This window comes from Misgurnus anguillicaudatus, chromosome 3 (genome assembly GCF_027580225.2).
Source record: "Misgurnus anguillicaudatus chromosome 3, ASM2758022v2, whole genome shotgun sequence".
Lineage (NCBI taxonomy): Eukaryota > Metazoa > Chordata > Actinopteri > Cypriniformes > Cobitidae > Misgurnus > Misgurnus anguillicaudatus.
Genome location: NC_073339.2, coordinates 36,586,606 through 36,606,026, shown reverse-complemented (window position 1 = coordinate 36,606,026; position 19,421 = coordinate 36,586,606). Strand labels below are relative to the sequence as shown.

The 19,421-nt window shown below is 41.3% G+C and overlaps 1 protein-coding gene across 1 annotated transcript in view; it reads left to right on the top strand.

Moving 5' to 3' along the window:
• Nucleotides 1-736: 736 nt before the first annotated feature.
• Nucleotides 737-19,421, top strand: part of pcdh7a (protocadherin 7a) — a 47,934-nt gene continuing 29,249 nt past the window's right edge. The window contains exons 1-2 of the mRNA XM_055205738.2: nucleotides 737-4,823; nucleotides 5,590-6,306. Coding sequence (XP_055061713.2) covers nucleotides 2,253-4,823; nucleotides 5,590-6,306 — 3,288 coding nt within the window. The 5' untranslated portion in view covers nucleotides 737-2,252. The remainder of the gene's footprint in view (nucleotides 4,824-5,589; nucleotides 6,307-19,421) is intronic.

Below are 19,421 nucleotides of genomic sequence, written 5' to 3'. Positions count from 1 at the left end.
TTTTAATTGTTGTTAATGATATATTGTAATAATATGTGTGTATAACTGTGTAGAAGATGTAGTTTAGAGCAATTTATTTTTAATGATCTTTAATCGTCTTTTAAAGCTCTCAGAAACATCTTAGAAAGAGCTCGATTAAAGCTCTTATAAAGATCTTTTAAAGATCTAAGAAACATCTTGGAAATATCTTAGAAACATCTGCTAACATCATTCTAAATATCAAGCGTCTTAAAAAGATCTTAAAAGCGTCTTCAAAACGGCTTGGCTCGTACGTCTCAGATACGTAATTCATATGGGCAAACGACCTTTATAATACGTTTTCCAGACGGAATGGAAATCTGAGTGATTACCCCGCAGATACGTATCTGAGACGTACGTGTGCTATCTGGGTTGTTTGAGAGACAGGATGGAAAGTATAGACGGAGAAGGGCTGCTCCTTTGTGTGACTGTGGTATCGTACAGTCAGTGCTGCATTGCGCTCGCGCATCCTCGTGGCTACGGGGCAGCCCGTGATGGGACCGGTGTATGTGTGTGTGTGTGTGTGTGTGCGTGCGTGCGTGTGTGTGCGCGCGCGCGTGGGTGTGTGTGTGTAAGATACATGCTCATTGTTCAGAGGATGAGCAAAACCGACCGCAGCCAATACTGCCGCATTCAGACAATGAGAGCCCTTCTGTATGGTTCATAATAACAAAACCAATACAAATAATAATAATAATACCAGTTCAAAATAATAAAATAATTTATATTAGAGAATTGATAGTCTAAATATTCATAAAACAAAATGTTATCTAAAATATGTTATCTAAAAATAAACTGCATTATACAGCGTAAATGCTTCTACAAATGCTACAAAAATGAGTTGACCTCAACCTTCTGGCTCACCTTTACATATTATTTACATATGCGGTGTCTTTTAGCCAAAGTGAATTTCAGTGCATTCAATCCATAGTTTGTAGGCTGTCATATGTGTTCTAAACTTATGACCTTTGCGTTGCTAAAGCAGATCTACTAAGACGTTTCATTGGGTTCAAACTGATAGCGACCACTAAAAAGTCACTAACGACTTACGGACAAACTTTTTAATAAACGAGTTAGAATTGTGTAGCTAAATCAAGGTTGCAATACTGTCGGTTTACATTTAGGACCGATATTATAGATTTTTTTTTATCTCCGTCAAAAACAACTGGTTTGACAATGATCTGTTTTCTCCTGACATGGTATTTGTGCTGGCGTATATTCGCTCCTTAAGTAGCATATTTTGTTTTGTGGTCGTTTGCAAACACCCCCCCTGTATTTGCGCTTTTGCGGCGATTTAAAGAAAAGCGCGATCTCCTTCGAGACACGCGCGGTCCTCACGCGCTCCCGGTCTCCCGTTTCATTTGAACGGTCGAGTTACGTAGTGAGGGAAATGTTGCAGTGAACGAAGAGAGGGAGAGGTTGAGAGAGTAAGACACACACGGAGAGAGAGAGAGAGAAGGAGAGAGAGACTGCAGCATCATTTGAGGGACGTTCACATGCAGTGCAGTAGAACGTGCAGGTGAGGGGAGGAGGAGGAGAATGCGGGACTTTTTCCTCAAACACTTCACACACAACGGACTCTGGAGGAATTACTAAAGGCTTTTGTCGGTACTTCGCCATCCTGCTCCGCATCTTTCTATAAGTGGCTAATTTTGGGAAGCCGGACTGAGGAGATTTCTCTTTGTCAAGTTAACCGTAAAGGAATCTATAAGAGCTTGGCACGCGCGTGCGAGACTGCGGGGAAAGCTTTCCCCTCGCTGTGTTTTAAGGTAAGAGAATATAAAAAAACAGGAAAAGACTTTAAAAGCAGTTTTGGCGTGTTCCCAGCCGCTAGCGCGAGCTTTGGGATGCGGATGGGAGAGCTGAATTCACAGACAGATCTCTTTTGTGTTGTACTGCATTGCAGTTTAAAACAGTGAAAGCGCGAGAGGAGCCAGCGCTCCGCAGCATCTCAATGAGCCGGACAAAGTCATTGAAACTGCTTAAATTTAACTTCCGTTCGCTCCTAAAAGGCATAAAGGAATATTTTTGGCCGTAAAAGTGACGTAAAGACTTGCTGAGCTCTTCAAAAAGTGGATGTTTTTATCGTGTTGGAAACGTGACTGGGGAATTAAAGACTAGGAGAAATTTTGATTAGGAATCATCTACAGAAATTATTCGGTGTCGAGATCGGCTTGAGCCCGTCTGCTCTGGACCGGAGGACGAGAGAGAGAAAAAGAAAGAGAGAGAGAGTCATGGGGAAAAGGAGCGTTGGCGCAGTGCACTCCGCGCGCTGCTACCTCGTGCTCATCCTGCAGCTGCTGACTCAGCTCCCGCGCGTCAATTCGGCGCTGCGCTACCGCGTGGCGGAAGAGGGGCCGGCCGATGTGCACATAGGCAACGTGGCTGCGGACCTGGGGCTGTCCACCTCTGGGATCGGGACAGGTGATGTGACTTTTGCTTTGGAATCTGGCTCTGAGTACTTCAAGATTGACAATGTAACTGGAGAGCTTACCACCGGCAGCAAGAGGATCGACAGGGAGAAGCTGCCCCAGTGTCAAATGATATTTGATGAGAATGAGTGCTTTTTGAACTTTGAAGTGTCTGTCATAGGTCCTCTGCAGAGCTGGGTGGATTTGTTTGAGGGACGTATTGTGGTCACAGATATCAACGACAACACACCCTCTTTCCCGTCCCCCGTACTCACACTGTCTGTTGAGGAGAACCGTCCAATTGGTACTCTATATCTCCTTCCAACGGCCACTGATCGTGATTTTGGTCGAAACGGCATTGATCGTTATGAGCTCATCCAAGATAGCAGAGATGGAGGGTCTGCTTTGCGCCGTCCCGCCAACGGACAGACAAATGGGAATGGTGGGGACCGAAGGAGAGGGCCGGACGCGGGGGCGGGGCCTGCCAGCAGGAGCAGCGTATTTGAACTGCAGGTAGCAGACACACCTGATGGACAGAAGCAGCCACAGCTGATCGTCAAAGGGCCTTTGGACCGCGAGGCACGTGATTCCTATGAACTTGTGTTGCGTGTCCGCGATGGCGGCAGTCCGTCTCGCTCATCACAAGCTTTATTACGTGTGTCAATCACGGATGTCAATGACAACAGTCCTCGTTTTGAGAGAGCAGTTTATGAAGCAGAAATGGCTGAAAACGCCCCTCCTGGCACACCTGTCCTGCAGGTACGTGCCACAGACCGTGATGTCGGCGTAAATGGTCAGGTTGAGTATGTGTTTGGAGCTGCAACCGAATCCGTGAGACGCCTCCTCAGGCTGGACGAAGCATCAGGTTGGCTAAGCGTTCTGCATCGGATCGACCGCGAAGAAGTTTCTCAGCTGCGCTTCACCATCACAGCCCGCGACCGGGGCCAGCCACCCCGCACTGACCGCACAACAGTCGTTCTCAATGTAAGGGATGAAAACGACAACGTACCCGTAGTGGAAATTCGAAAAATTGGACGGATCCTTGTACGTGATGGTGCCGCCATGGTTCCAGAAAATGTTTTGGTGGACACGCCAGTAGCATTAGTGCAGGTGTCAGACCGTGACCAGGGGGAGAATGGTGCGGTCACCTGCACTGTTGTTGGAGATGTACCTTTTACCCTAAAACCAGCGGGTGAGACAGCTCTGGCACCTCTGCCACCTACGGATGACGCTTTTGAGCGAAACAAAAAGAAATATTTTCTGCACACCTCAGCACTTTTGGATTACGAAGCTACACGTGAATATAGTGTCACTATTGTGGCCGTGGACTCTGGTAGCCCAAGCCTCTCTAGCAATAGCTCACTCCTAGTCCGTGTGGTGGACATAAATGACCATGCTCCAACTTTTGCCCAAAACTTGGTGGAGGTCCATTTTGCTGAGAATAATTCCCCAGGAGAGCGAGTAGTTACTGTAGTGGCAGCCGATGCAGACAGTGGCAAAAATGCAGAGATTGCATATTCACTGGATCCATCTGTTAATGGAGCTTTTTACATTGATGCCGATAATGGTGATATTCGTGCCACTGGACCACTAGACAGAGAGCAGAGGGAACGGTATGAATTTCGTGTAATAGCTCGAGACAAAGGCACCCCCTCTCTGCAGGGCTCTGCTACTGTAGTGGTTCAGGTCACTGATAGAAATGACAATGCTCCCAAATTTGTCCAGGAAATCTTTACGTTTTATGTCAAAGAAAACCTACTCGCCAACAGCCCTGTTGGCATGGTGACCGTTACAGATGCCGATGACGGACAAAATGCAGAGTTGAGTCTTTTTGTTGAGAATGATGAAGAGGAGGGTGGAGAGGAAGCCAAAGAGGGAAAGCAAGAAGTTTTCTCCATAGAAAATAACACTGGCACCATCTTCTCCTCTGCCTCCTTTGACCGTGAGCGGCGCAGTGCATACTCATTCCGAGTGCGTGCGGTTGATGGTGGAGAAACGCCACGGTCTGCCACTGCGACTGTCTCTCTGTTTGTCACTGATGAAAATGACAATGCACCATCCGTCACATCACCAGCTAATGAATCGTATACCTTCCTGCCACCTGCTAGCGGGGCTCGGACTGTAGTCCAGACAGTCACGGCCTCTGACGGCGATGCGGGGTCTAATGCTGATCTCCGCTATGCTCTGGTAGGCGGAAACCCCTTTCATCTGTTTGAGATTGGCCTCAATAGTGGGGTCATAACCCTGGCGGAGCCCCTGGAGAGAAGACACAAAGGTCTGCACCGCCTGGTGGTCCGGGTCAACGACAGTGGTTTGCCTTCCCTTTGTGCCACAGCGTTGGTTCATGTCTTCATCAATGAGACCCTAGCCAATGCTACATTAGTGGATGCACAGGTGAGACACCGAAGGGCCCAGTGCAAGTAGAACAGACACAAACCACAGGTTATTTGTGATCCTACCTGTGAAAAGCCAGCTAAAGTCATTTTGTTTTTGTGATTTACTGTTTTGTACATAAAATAATCTTACATAATGTAAAGTACATTCTGTGAAAATATAACTTTGATGCCTTTATATTGACTAAGTAAGGTCTCATCTAAGATTGGAATTAAAGTAAAATCAATAAGTTAAATGCTTGTAGTCTCATCATTAGACTACAGTATGCGACTTTAGCCTGGATTTCACAGACAGTGGTTGAAATTGAATAGTTGTATTTGTTTATGAGAGAATGAAACAAAGAAACAAACTATAGACTCACAAATACTGTATTCTGGCACTCCTAAGAAATCATTGCACAAAGTAGCACATTTTTTAAAAATATTGCTGTTTATAAATATTTATGCATCAAATTGTTGTTGACCCACATAAATATTAGAGAGAAGAAAACACATGCAAATGCAAAGATGAAAGATACACGAACACGCACATATGCATACACAGTCACAGTTGAATAACCATGATTGAATATCCAAGCCTTGACATGATAATTGAGAAGTCTGGGCCTTGCAATAGGAAAATGTGTGTGCGTGTGTGTGTGCGGTTCAGCAGGCAGAGCAGGAAAATGAGGATGCAGTTATCAAAGGGCACACACACAATTTCTGGCCTTTTCTTTCAATCACTTGCTCTCTTTTTTTCTCCCTCTATATGTCTCTCTCTCTTCCAGGTGGCTCGCAGCCTTGCAATCCCACTCTCTCTGGATATTGCAGGTGACCCAGACAGCGAGAGAGCACTGGGTAAACAGCGTTTGAGCGTTGCAATTGGTGTCCTAGCCGGCGCTGCTGCAGTTATTCTGGTCATCCTCCTGGTGGTGACAGCCCGGCAATGTGGGGCCCAGGGTAAGAACGGCTATGAGGCTGGAAAGAAAGAACCCGAGGAGGACTTTTTCAGCCCGCAGCCTCCCCCTCTACAAGCTCAGGGCTCCCACAACGAACGCGGGCGCAAACCACGCAGAGACAAGCGCAGTAACGGCAGCGCCAAATCTGAACGTTCCCTGTACAGTGGAATTATGACAGTGAATGGCTGCAGACGTGGGGGAGGCGATGAAGAAGAGGAGGATGAAGATACGAGCAATGCCAGTGAGAGGATCGCCGCCCGTTACTGTGCAGCAGCAGCCGGGGACCCCAGCAGCCCAAGACTGGGCACCAGACGTCACCAATCAAGCCCTGATCTGGCCCGCCACTACAAGTCCAGTTCACCTTTGCCCGCAGTGCATCTGCAGCCCAACTCACCACCCGTGGAAGGAAAGAAGCACCAGGCCGTTCAAGAACTGCCCCCCACCAACACCTTTACTGGTAACGGCACAGCTAATGCAGACGCCATGTCCCTCAGCTCAGACCAGTGCTCCGATTACAGCTGCCAGACTGCCAAGTACAGTAAACAGGTAGGAAGCTAAACATCTATCATTCACCATATTTAAAGGTTTAGTCCATTTTCTTAAAAAAAATAATAGATAATTTACTCACCACCATGTCATCCAAAATGTTGATGTCTTTCTTTGTTCAGTCGAGAAGAACGTTTTTTGAGGAAATGCACTTTAATGGACCCCAACACTTAACAGTTTTAATGCAGATTAAAATTGCAGTTTCAACGAGGCATAAGGGTCTTGGCTGGCGATGCGATTGTCATTTTTGGCAAGAAAATAAGGATATGCACTTTTAAACCACAACTTCTCTTCTTCCTCTGGCTGTGTGACCCGCCAGCGCGACCTCACGTAATTGCATAATGATGTCGAAAGGTCACGTGTTTCATATATGAAACGCACATTTGCGGACCATTTTAAACAATAAACTGACACAAAGACATTAATTAGTATCATTCCACATACAACAACGTCAGAACGGTCCTCTTTCTCCACACTTGTAAACACTGGGGCGTAGTTTCGCATACGTCATCCGTGACCTCTTGACGTGATGACGTATTACGGGAGGTCGCGCGTCACAGGACCGGCGGAAGACGAGAAATTGTGGTTTAAAAGTGAAATTTTTTATATTTCTTGCCAAAAATTACTATCATTTCACTAGATTAGAGCCTTATGCCTCGTTTGAGATCGTTTAGAGTCCTTTGAAACTGCAATTTTAAACTGCATTAAAACTGTTAAGTGTTGGGGTCCATTGAAGTCTATAAAAATGAGAAAAATCTTGGGATGTTTTCCTCAAAAAAACATAATTTCTTCTCGACTGAACAAAGAAAGACATCGACATTTTGGATGACATGGTGGTGAGTAAATGATCTGGATTTTTAACAAGTCTGCAAGCCATGTTGAGTGTCTCAGTAATGTATTACTAGATATGACCGGTATTTGTATATATTTTGGTTTAGAAGAAGTACATCCCTAAATGGTTTTTGGACCATTTAAGTGCAAATCTTGAAATCTGGAATGTATTTTACATTATATAATAAAATTTGGAAAGTGGTTTAAAAAGATATGAGAAAAGAAGCATACATTTTCGGGAAAGCATTCTTTCAAATCATCAAGAACAAAGATGGATATATTGACTTTTTCAATGACTTTGACATCTGTTGGAAATTAACTATCTGTAAAACGAATTTAGAAGTATAAAAGTATTATTGATATAACACTAACACAGTGTAAGTGTGTGCAACCCTAAAGACTAAAGCAGTTTTACAAATATAATTACTTCAGAAATAATTATAGTTCTGCGGCTATTCGCACTAAGTATTGGGCTGGGTGGTTAGCACCCAAAAATGTTACAAGGCTTGTCAAGACAGACGCCTCAAGTCTGAACTAGACCCAGATTCCAAAACCAAACTGAATTCACTGGATACCTTGGGATATTACCAAATTAATAAAGACACTGCTGATAGCCAATGGAATACGCCAGTAATTTAATGAACAAGTAATTAAGTTTTCCAAGAAATCATTTTAGGCACCCACTCAACACTTTGGCCTATTTTTAGTCAATAACCTTGAAAAAGTCAGGGTAGTTGTTAGCTAATCGTATCAAATTCAGAAGGAATCCCAAAACTGCTTTACCTTTAGACAAGAAAGAAAGTGACAGCTTCTGCAGTCACCCTGCACCGTTGTTGTGTTACAGCATGTATAGTGGATAAGGTTATCTAGTGTAACTGCCTGCTCTCCTTTCCACGAGTAGCTACTGAAAATAGACTGTCGAAGAGAGGAGAAATGCTAACCCATTTTCTCTTACGCCACGTAGCATATCTCTTTTACTCGTTCCTCTCCTCTCTCAAACTTCTTTTCCTCTCCTTTCCCCACTTCTTTACACGCACTTTCATTTTTCTGACACATGTTTGCTAGTGTTAAATATAGAGCGGGTATATGTCTGTTTTGAGAGTGCCCAGCGCCTGAGGTTGAGAGGAGAAATCTCACAGGCTAGCAGAATTGACTTCTCGACACAATCTGTCATCGTTACACTTTTATCCAGGTCATAGGTTTAATGCGGCATATCCAAAGTGCTTGCATTGCATTTCACAAACGTGTTAATAAAAAAAAGATTAGCTGTACACGCTTTGACAGGTGCTTTAGACTTAGCACCATAGTCTCATGTTGTAATGGAGAGACATGGTTAAATTGAACACTGGGAACGAATAAAATTTTTTTGACAGGTATTTGGAGCTTAAACCAAATCTGCACTGGAGATATGGAGTGCTAAATGACATGTCATTTTTGGCCTCTTTAGCATGACTGACAGTCGGATTGTTACTGTCTTTACCCGGCGTCTCAAAAACAGCTGATGCAGTAGTTAAGGCGCCGTGTGTTTTGCAAGACCTAATCAATCCATCCGTGCTGTTGCGATTCTGTCCACAGTGGGTGGGTTCCAATCCAATGTCGAGTCAATCCTCTTAATCTGCTGACATTTTTCTCTGTCAGACGAAAATGCTTAATGGAGATTTTGGTTGTGTATTTGCGCATTTGCGTCCGTGCTCAGTGTGTGCGAGCGTGCGTTAATGCTTACTGGAGAGTTTGTTGGACTCATTCTGACGGTTTAATCAATTATTGATCACACTGTAATTAACTCCTCTACCACGGAGCTTTGTGACACAGCCTAACTTAAGCTTGTGTGTTGCATGATGGGATGGTATAGCGTGATGGCAAGCCAATACCTCTGTGCCGTCTGAATTCGCAAGTAGGGCTCGCGCGCACGCATAAACAGTGCTTTCAGGATTGAAAAGTGATGAAAATGGAAATCCTGTTGACCTATATCTGTCTTGCTGGGAATGCGCAACTCAGCATGTTTGTAAGTAAAACTCCCTTTTTGCTGCAGTGCACTTTTCTTTTAGCCCTGCCCACTCACGCCAACACCTTCCCGTCCGCGTCTCTATCATTTGAATAGATGGAGGGCAATCAATACACTAGGCTTGTTAATGTGGGCCCTAATGTGTTGTGAAAACGGTGCATTTACACACAGACGCATCTGCAGACACACCGTCAGGTGTACAAGGTTAGCGGTCAGACAGGTGGCCGGTAGGTGAGTCTGTGTAACTCAACACACACAGTCGGGATCAGGCAACAGGTCAGATGGATAGCCGATATACTTGACACTCACACTTGCATGCGCGTGGGGCCATGCGTACGCTCATGAGAACCAATTCCAGAGATAGATATTATAAATTAATGGAGGAGACTAGATGGAACGGCCCGGAGACGGGGGAGACACATAAAGGACGGAGAAAGAGAGAGAGAGAGAGAGAAATGAGAGGAGATTACTAATGCCCGCCTCACTTTCGTAGGGCTGTATTGATTTTCATTGGGAAAGCATTATGGAAGCTTTTATATGGACGTGCAGTGCAATGGTTATAAAGGATAGAGAATGATTGTTGCAGATTCTCTATGTGTGTGTGTGTGTGTGTTTGACCTAGCCATGTTAGTGGGGACAAAATTGCTGAGAAACGTCCCTATAAGTTGGGTAAATTTGAAGGAAAGACACTTCATCATGAGGACGTCCTTGAAAGGAAAAATGGCTTATTAGGAGACTAAGTGAAGTCCTTATTCAGTTTCAATGCCAAATGTCGCAGAACCAGACACGGACTGTAGTCATTCGAATTAACAATGTTAATTTAAGACCACGACTGTATAAGGAAGGGAAAGATCTCATTTTAGATTCCGTTTTAATTCTCTGTTTCTGCATCATTGTGTTTTCTCCTTGCCTTTCTGATCACATTTTATTTCAAGAACTCAATTACAACTCATTTATTTCAAATTTAGCTCGCAGTGAATAACATCGGTGTTGTGTATCTCCCCAACAGTGGTGCTGGGCATCTGCTGCTACATAAATAACAGGGGATGCTTTTCAGTAGCCAAGTGTAATATTCTGAAAAATGAGAAGTTAATAATTTATAGATGACATATTAGGTTAGTGATGATGACTTTGACCAGATGGGAGCTATTCTCAAGTGACGCCCCATATCTATGCACAGCAGCCATTAGGTTTACTCATTATTTATCCAGATATTCCTTTAGTGAAATAGAAAGGTGATTAAGAATGAAGGAGATATGGGTAAATTGGGTTTAATAGCCACGTAAATACAATCTCTAATATTATCTTTGTTGTATTACAAATGCTCTAAGATAAGCTCAGGCGGTTAGGGAGGGATTTTTTGATTTATTGAAAACGATGTTCACGCAGAGGCCTTGAACGGTTTTTAATAATAAAGCCCATGGATTATTACCTTCAATTTACCTCCCACATTCATGCTATTTTTCTTTTTGGACTTCAATGTGTTTTGCAGAGTGAATACTGTCGGAAAACGACTGGGGCTCATTTGAAAATAACTGTGATTGTTTGACGGGCCAAAAAATTGCTTTTCATTTAAAATTTTGTTTTTTTGTTGTAAAGAAATGTTGGAAAACAGAATTTTAGTCATATCTCGTTCTTTAGTGTATGTTTAGTCTTTGTTTGCCGTGCCGCATAAATCTGAAATAAGTCAGAGATTCAAGGTTGACAGTTTTGTGAAGCAGAGACCTGCTCGGCTGACTGTTTCAAACCTCAAAATGACACAGGAATTCTGGGTATTTCTTAACCACATACACACAAGCAAGCAGCAACAAAACCAAGAGCTCACACGCGCATTAAGCAGAGATTCATAAGTAGTCACGAAGCTAAAAAATTCCCGTCCTCTCGCATCAGTTTCCTGTCCAGATCTAGGCCATGACTCTCAGAGATTTGTTCTTGTGCATCCGGACTGGGAAATCTTTGTACGCTAATGGAAATGCTGGAAGCTGAGTGATTCTCACTTTGCCTTTATGTCAACGATGCACCATTGCTCAGCAGCCAAAATATCATCTGGCCAAAATGCTTGATGGATATTATTAGAGATATTTCAGTGCTGGCTGCACCCAAAAGGATAGGCATCAGTTCCACCCAAAATCACGCACACACCGCGACAAATAATTAAATGCACATAAACACCCACAGCAGTCAATAAAATAAACAGTCACACACAACAACACACCCCTTTTGTTGGCACTATGTATTGTGTATTCAGGGAGAAAGCTCAGACGGTTTCTATTCAGCTCTTACTGAATTGTATTCATATTTGAGCCAGCACTAAATCCGACTCCCAGGTTCCCCTTTCCCCCCTGTTTTCTGGAGTATGGGGTGATCCTTTTATTGTGGTCCGGCTGTACTGCTGTGGTTCTACTGTTACAGTTCAGGGTTACCCCAGTGTCATGAACCAGCCCGAGTATTCATCTTTTATTCAAACACCCCAGGCTGCTTCTGTCACCGCCTGTCAGATGTAGTGAAAGAGAGAGTCGCATAGTTAAACCCCTGAGTACAGAAAGAAAGGAAAGACTGAAGTAAATAAATATATAACAAGTGATAAATAAATATTAAATACAGAGACAGTGAAGCTATTTTTAAATTCAGAGGTCATGGATATATATTTAGAAATTTGTATCATAAGATGGTGTTAGAAAACATTTATAGAGTATATACAGTATCACACGTAATATACTGTATATGTATCTCATACCTGCCGCCACAGCTCCCAATAATATTGGAAAAGAGAGAAAATAAATAAATAAAATAAATAAAAACATCCACCAGGAGAATATATGTCCAAAAAAAGTTTCAAGGTCTCTCAAGACACGTTTTAAAAAGTTTGACAGTAGCTTGACCCTGCATCGTAAAAATTTGCAGATCATAGCTATGATAGCTATTTAATACTGAGAAAACAAGAAGAGTAATACAGTATTGCCTAATGGATAGTTGTGTATTGTAAGCTCATGTTTCATTATATGAAAGCATAACAAATGCTATATTAAAGCATAACAAATAATAGACTATGACTTATCTTTTTATGGGGACTTTGCTCAGCAAATATTGACATATCTGATTATATGTGATTCGTTTAAGTGGTGTTTGGTTTTGCTATTTTGATTATGCAACCCATTTAGACAGGTATAAGCAATAATCTCACGACCAACCAAAAATTTTCAAAGAAATGTGCAGAAAAATACATTTAAAAATACAAATACAAAAATAAAAACAAATTTGTTCTATTTAAAGGAACAGTATGTAGGATTGTGGCCAAAACTGGTATTGCAATCACAAAACTTGTGGCTAAAACTGGTACTGCAATCACACAACTGGTGGCCAATACACAAAATGACAACATAAACATCAGTTGAGGGCTGCAACTCCACTTTTTAAATGACAATATCCTGGACAGACCACTGTTGTCAGTGATAGAACTATTTGGAATGAAAATTAATTCTTAATGTCTACTTACATATCAGGGCCATTTTATGAATAATTGATATACATTTCTTACATACTGTTCCTTTAAGAAGAGAGTAGTTTATAGGGTGTAACAGTGATTATATAATCGTGAGACCGACGGTTGTAGTTGAACACGGTCATTAGAACTCTATAACCGCAAAAAAAAAAATCATACAGAATGTTTAAATACTGATTAAAAACAATTGTTAACAGTCTAATGGTCTATGTCGTTTCCAACTGTATTTGATTCTTTGGAAAACAGCATAAGTGAGATGTGCAGATGACTCATGAACATGGAGAATATATCAGGTCAATTGACCGTTCGCAAAGACCTGACCCTTTTAGTTACTGTCGCTATGTCCAACAAGATACACCGCTCTTACGCCCCACCATGTTCTCACGCAGTGAAAAATACATCGTGGAGCAGAGAAGACACTGAGAAAGCGCTGACACACAGGACAGACCAGGTTACTTTTGATATTAAACATATTAAACCAAATTTCACCTTTCAAATCAATCATCTCTTCCTTCTAGTTAATTTATAGCATTAAATAAAATGAATGACCATAAGAAGGAATGTTGTTTTAACCGCAGAAAGATGTCAGTGCACTCCGCTTTTCAAGTTAAAATCCTCCCATATTAATATACTAACTCTCCTGACTAATTTGGATGCCGATCACCTGTCAATCAAGCTCCCTGCGAAGGGTCATTTGTTTTAGACGATCATTCCCTAACACAACCAAGTGACCCATTAGTGGGTCCGGACCTACAGTTCGAAAACCCCTGGTTTAAGACATGATGAACAGGACCTTTTCAAAAGGCAGATGGTCTTATAAATAAAGAAATTTGGATGGTAATATGATAAAATTATTATAGATGGTCAGTATGCATGTACTTAACAGTCCTCTTTGGTAAAAGAAAAAAAATGTAATTCCAGAAGCAATTTGTAATCCTAAATAGTGGTTCTGTGAAGATTTGTAAAATCAATGAACAAAATCAATCAATAGAAAGAACTTTATTGATCGTAAAAATCAATATAGCCCTACAAAAGAGAGGCGGTTATTAATAAGTCCCTCTGATTTCTCTCTCTCTCTCTCTCTCTCTCTCTCTCTCTCTCTCTCTCTCTCTCTCTCTCACATAAAATACATAAAAAATGCATTATTATTATTATTATAAGAAACATTACAGGGTGTGCATCTTGAGACAAAACAATGGCACTGAAGACATGTCAATGCAAATTGACCTTAATAATTACCTTAAATATGCATTTAAGTGTGGGACTAGTATAAACCCTGTCCGGGAAATCTTGTCAATATAGGTTAATGTAACCTAACATCTGGATTTGGCCCTTTTTGTCCCAACACCGGTTCGACAATTTACATTTTAGAAGCTGTCAATACATACATTTATTCTAAACATTACAGTTTCATTCTATACATTTATATATAAAAATATGTATATGGGACCCTGGACCACAAAACTAGTCTTAAGTCGCACGGGTATACAGTATTTGTAGCAATAGCCAACAATACATAGTTCAATATTTAATATATTTTATTTTGTAGTATGGGTCAAAATGATCGATTTTAATTTGGTGCCAAACATTATTAGTATATTCAGTCCTTCCAGAAAAACGCAGAGTTTTTTGTGATTGTTGCGGGCAAAAATCCTTGATCTTGCGTTTTCTTAAAAAATGCGATGAAATATGCCGGATTAATTTTATGCAATGAAATTGCTTGAAATTGCAAAAATTGTTGGCAGCTTTTGCAGCTTTTCAATGATGTTCACGTAACATAATCACGTCACTTCATAACATTCCCATGGCAACAGGTGACATGGCTGCGCTTGTGTGAAGTAAATGCAATTTTTTTAAACTTTTTGCTAAGATATATATGATTTTTGCTACGAAAATGCAGGGATTATGAAATCATGCAAGCCCCGCATATTTTGCGCACAGAAATCTGCAATTTATGCTGTGAAAGTGCGGCGTATTAGAAAAAATGCAGCCCCCGCATAAATATGCAGACTTTGGTTGATTATGCGTTGAATCATGCAATTGCATAATCACGTTTTTCTGGAGGGACTGTATATTATGTAAAGATCATGTTTTGTGAAGATATTTTCTAAATTTCCCACTGGAAATATATAAAAACTTTATTTTTGTGAGTGTATGCAGTGCTAAGTACTTTATTTTGACAACTTTAGAGGCATTTTATTGAAAAATTTAGATTTTTTGCAACCTCGGTTTCAGAATTTCAAATAGTTGTATCTCGGCCAAATATTGTCCTATCCTAACAAACCATAGATCAATGGAAAGCTTATTTAACTTTCAGATGATGTATGTGCTATAAGTACACTTTATTTATAAGCATCTATATGAAAGCTAATGAGATCATTTTCCATATGCACTATATACTGTATTAGCATGCATGCATGAAGACAGAAAGAGCCCTTTTTAATTAGCATTTTAGTCTGTTTGGACTTGCATACTTGATCATAAGACTGTAATTAGGGATTATACTTTGGCTCAATTTGATGTTGCTGAAAGAAGTCACAGGAAGAAAAAAGATAAAAGCAAGGGAACGGGGGTCTCCATTCTCCTTTCAAAGCAAAGTTAGGCACGTAAACCAAAACCATTTCTGGCTCTATAATGTATCTTCCTGGCTTAGCATCCACGTGGCCACCCTGGGGGATTTATTCATGTATGCACAGTTGGCAAATTATCTCAATTAAAAGAAATAGCCTTGCGTTTTGATTGCTCACATTTAGTCCGTGTGCGAACATCATGATGACGGGGATAATTCAGGAATTGCTGGGGGTGCTGGATTTGAATGACAGTGATATGCAACATTTTTGTGCCTGCTTTACTCACCCTAAGCTAAAAATTGTGTGCTCCGTGCGTGCCTGTATATTGCTTCGGGTTACTTCAATACATCAGTACGACGTTGAATTGTTGTAAGCCCCCAGACTTACTCCTACAGTTCCTCTCATCCCTATAGCAATGGGATGGTCACTGTACAATTCATTTCTTATTGTATATTCAATCTCATATATATCTTATATGGTATTTGTAACACGTTATAAGAGCAAGATAGACAAAATCTTTTCACCTCAGTACTATTGCAAAACCGCTTTTCATGTTAAAAAAGAAGCACTTGGATACACGACTATAGCGTCCTCCACCCCCTTGGTTTTATCTCACTGGTGGGAAAGGAGTGTGTGGGCAAGCCAGGGCCTGTAAGTCTGTTCCTGTGTGTGTATGTGTTTAAGGCCTCGCACCTGCCCGTACATGTCGACATGAAGCCCACAGAGATAAGACATGATGCTCTCCACACACTGCCCAAGTGTAACAGTGTTCACAACAACACTTACCACACTTCAAAGAATGCTAAAAATGTTCGAAAGAAACCGAAGCAACACACTTTCTAACCCCGAATTCGCACACACTTTCCTGCCTGTTTTTTACATGCACCCACAAACACCCATCCGCACACTCGCACGTGGCACCAGGCCCCAGGGGAAACAACAGCCGCCCGGGCGAAAATAAAACTCTTCACTTGGTTCGAATTAAATCAAAGCGATGCAAATCAAATGGCCAATTAAAGCCACAAACACGTTTCCTGGGAGATGAAATGCTGACGCCTAATTGGGGGGATAAAAGGGGCAATACATCTAAGTAGACAGACCTGAGAAGGACTTTTTGGAAACGCAGCAATGCGAAGAGAGTGAGATTCGCCGAACATAAGTTAGACTGTCAACTATGTGGGCCGTAAGAGCTCGGTTTCTTTTGTAATCTACAACGAGCTCTTTGCTAGGCGAACAGCAAAGCATGAGATGGAGAGGCTGTTTTTGAAGTTCAAGTTTCACGCATCAGTTCTTCAGGCATCTCACAACAGAGCAAAAGACATTTGCGCTTGAAAACAGCAAGAAAGAAAGCGAATACGCCTGATATCTGTTCCTCCCGCGCAAGCATAAGCACATTGACTCTGCGGCTGGGGCTTCAGTCACGCCACACGGTCAGATGGCTCCCGCTGAGATGCCGCAGTACGCTGTGTGTATTTGTGTGCTTAGTGACGAGTGAAACAAAACGTATGGATTTGAAGTGACCAATAAACTAAAACGGTCAAATAACGGATGCAGTCAGATGTCAGAACCACAAATTTGCTTTGAAAAATGAATAATACATTATTCGGGGGTTTAATGGACAGGATTTATCTATAAATATATGCATGTAATTTCTATGACCTTATATTTATGTTTTGCAGACACTTTTATTTAAAATGACTTGCACTCTAAAATATGTTGGGTTATTTTTAATCCTTTTTTGGGTCAAATATGGACATTTTCTGGGTTAATTCAACCCAGCGGCTGGGTTCGGGCATTTTTGACCCAATGCTGGGTTGAAAGTAAAGTGTACTGTATGTTCTCTGGAAAATTGAAACTATAACTTTTGCAGTGCTAACGCAATGCTCTACAAATGGTGCCACCAGAATGAATAAGTAGTAGGTCGCTGGTTTGGTTTAGTAGTTTTGTAGTTTAACAACTACATGTGACATGCATGTGTCTTTGCAGGGCTGTTTTAACAGCAAAAGCTAAAGGTAATTCAGAAAAACTTATTCTGTGTTTTACTGTGCTTTCACACCGACGAGAGCGTCAATAAAAGCTCTGGCTGCCCTACTAATGATGGTATAGAAAAGGTGTAGTGGACGCTTTGACGCTCGAATGCATTCTCTGGAATCCTCTTCCGATTGGTTGTTGTCGAGCCGCGTCATAGCTCATTAACATAAAGTTGAGCTGATTTTAACTTTCCTCGATGCTCAAACTGTACATGACACGCCACTCCGGAGCTCGCCGCCAGCTCTCATTGAAAATAAATGACTTCCGACCACGCTGTTGCCGGTGGCGGTGTGAAAGCACAGTTAGGTGTGTAGTGATTTGTTTGCTATGCTTCTAAATAAATTATGGTCAAATACCGCTACATCCAAAAGCCAGAGGGCGCTCACGTGCAGAAACTCAATATTCACAGCAGAAGAAGTACCTTTTACACATGCAGCTCCAAGAAATGCCTATAAGCATATTTATATCACTGTTCTTCAAACCTTTAACCACGATAATAAAGAATATTATAATGATTATGTTTCAAATACATGTTATAATCGACTCAAACTCACAGTGTTTTTAGATAGATAAGGACTTCGTATTGATCAAAGAGCTGTAGTACATGAAAAAGCTGTGCATAATATTGACTTTGCGATTCAAAATCGATATTGGACAGGTATTGTTCGTGTGTATCGTGATTTATTGTTACTCCCCCACTGCGTTCACAATATCACTACAAGTCGCCAGTGGCGGCCGGTGGCTTTTTTTTAAAGGCGCACGATGCGAGTTCGTCCCAACATGTATGTATTCCTACATGTTTGTGGTTCGTCATTCCAAAATATGTGTTTGGCACATCATGTGAACTATGTGCATCATGCTTCTTGTCACAATAAGTGCCTGCTGCACACGCGTCTGGAGGGTTTATAATAAAAGCGACGCTCGCGTTGCCAGAAAATCGCTTAATCTCTTGTGTAATCAGAGTTTAGTGTTATGTTAGTGTCTTGCGAGTATTTTGTGAACGTGAGCGTCTCTTTCATCATAAACCCTTTCGATGCGTATGCAGCAGGCACTTATTTTAACAAGACGCATGATGCACATGGTTCACATGACACACCAAAACATATTTTGAATTCACGCCCCTCATAAGAGAAGTCACCAGCCGCCACTGCCAATCGCTGCATGCTGCCAGGGCCTGGCGGTTAGGTCACTATAATTTGCGTTTTCACTACTGATGCATAGTAACATTTATGAATGACATTCTCGGATCATTGCTGACAGTTTTTAAATGAGTTTTTACAAACATTTAGGAGGGAAGGGCTAACTATAAATGGAATTAGAACATAGAAAAATTTACTTTGAATAACAATGCATTTTTTGTGGTTACTTAATAGTCAATTCACAGGCTATTTGATGATTTAAACCTTTGCTTGGAATCCCTGCAATCTCAGAAACATCTTTTCATGCATAATGTCCCTGTACGTGTATGTGGGAAAATCACCAGCTCTTATTGAAATGAATGGGATGGTGTTGCTTTGTTCCTGCATGTCAATTGTAGTGGCCATTATGCTTATAAACATCTCCTTATACATAAAAAAGAGGTTGAGATAAATTACTTTTAAATAAATTTTAAATTACCTTTTTATCAAATTTATAAAATTTAAGGAGAAGAATAAAATAGAGCGGTGAAAAAGTATTGTGAATAAGGCCCATTTATAACGGATCTAGTAAATGGTTTTTCCAATTGAAGGAATGACTATATCCATACTTGCGGTGGAATTTAAATTCTTATGATGCATTAAATGTCTGCATAAACTGAATTGTGGGTGGTTAGTGAATAATGCGTAGGTTTTTGAATTGAAATACTGTGCACGTAAGTGGAGCAAATGTTTAGTAAATTTGCACGAAAGTTTATCTCTTTTTCTCTCTGTCTTTCTCTCTCACACACACATACACACACACACACTAGTAGACATTTTTATTAGTGCTGAGTTGTGGGCTTAGATTGCACTTCAGCTACGTATTGTTTATTGTTGCTAAACGGATTGATTTTTTTCTCCCCTTGTTGGCCATTTCCAGAGGCAGTGCTGTAAACTTTCTCTTTTCACCCACTATCTGTCCTGTGATGCACACTAAAGACTTTTGTAGCATTCGAGTTTGTCTTTATAAAACCAGAATTTCAAGAAAAGTTTCACGA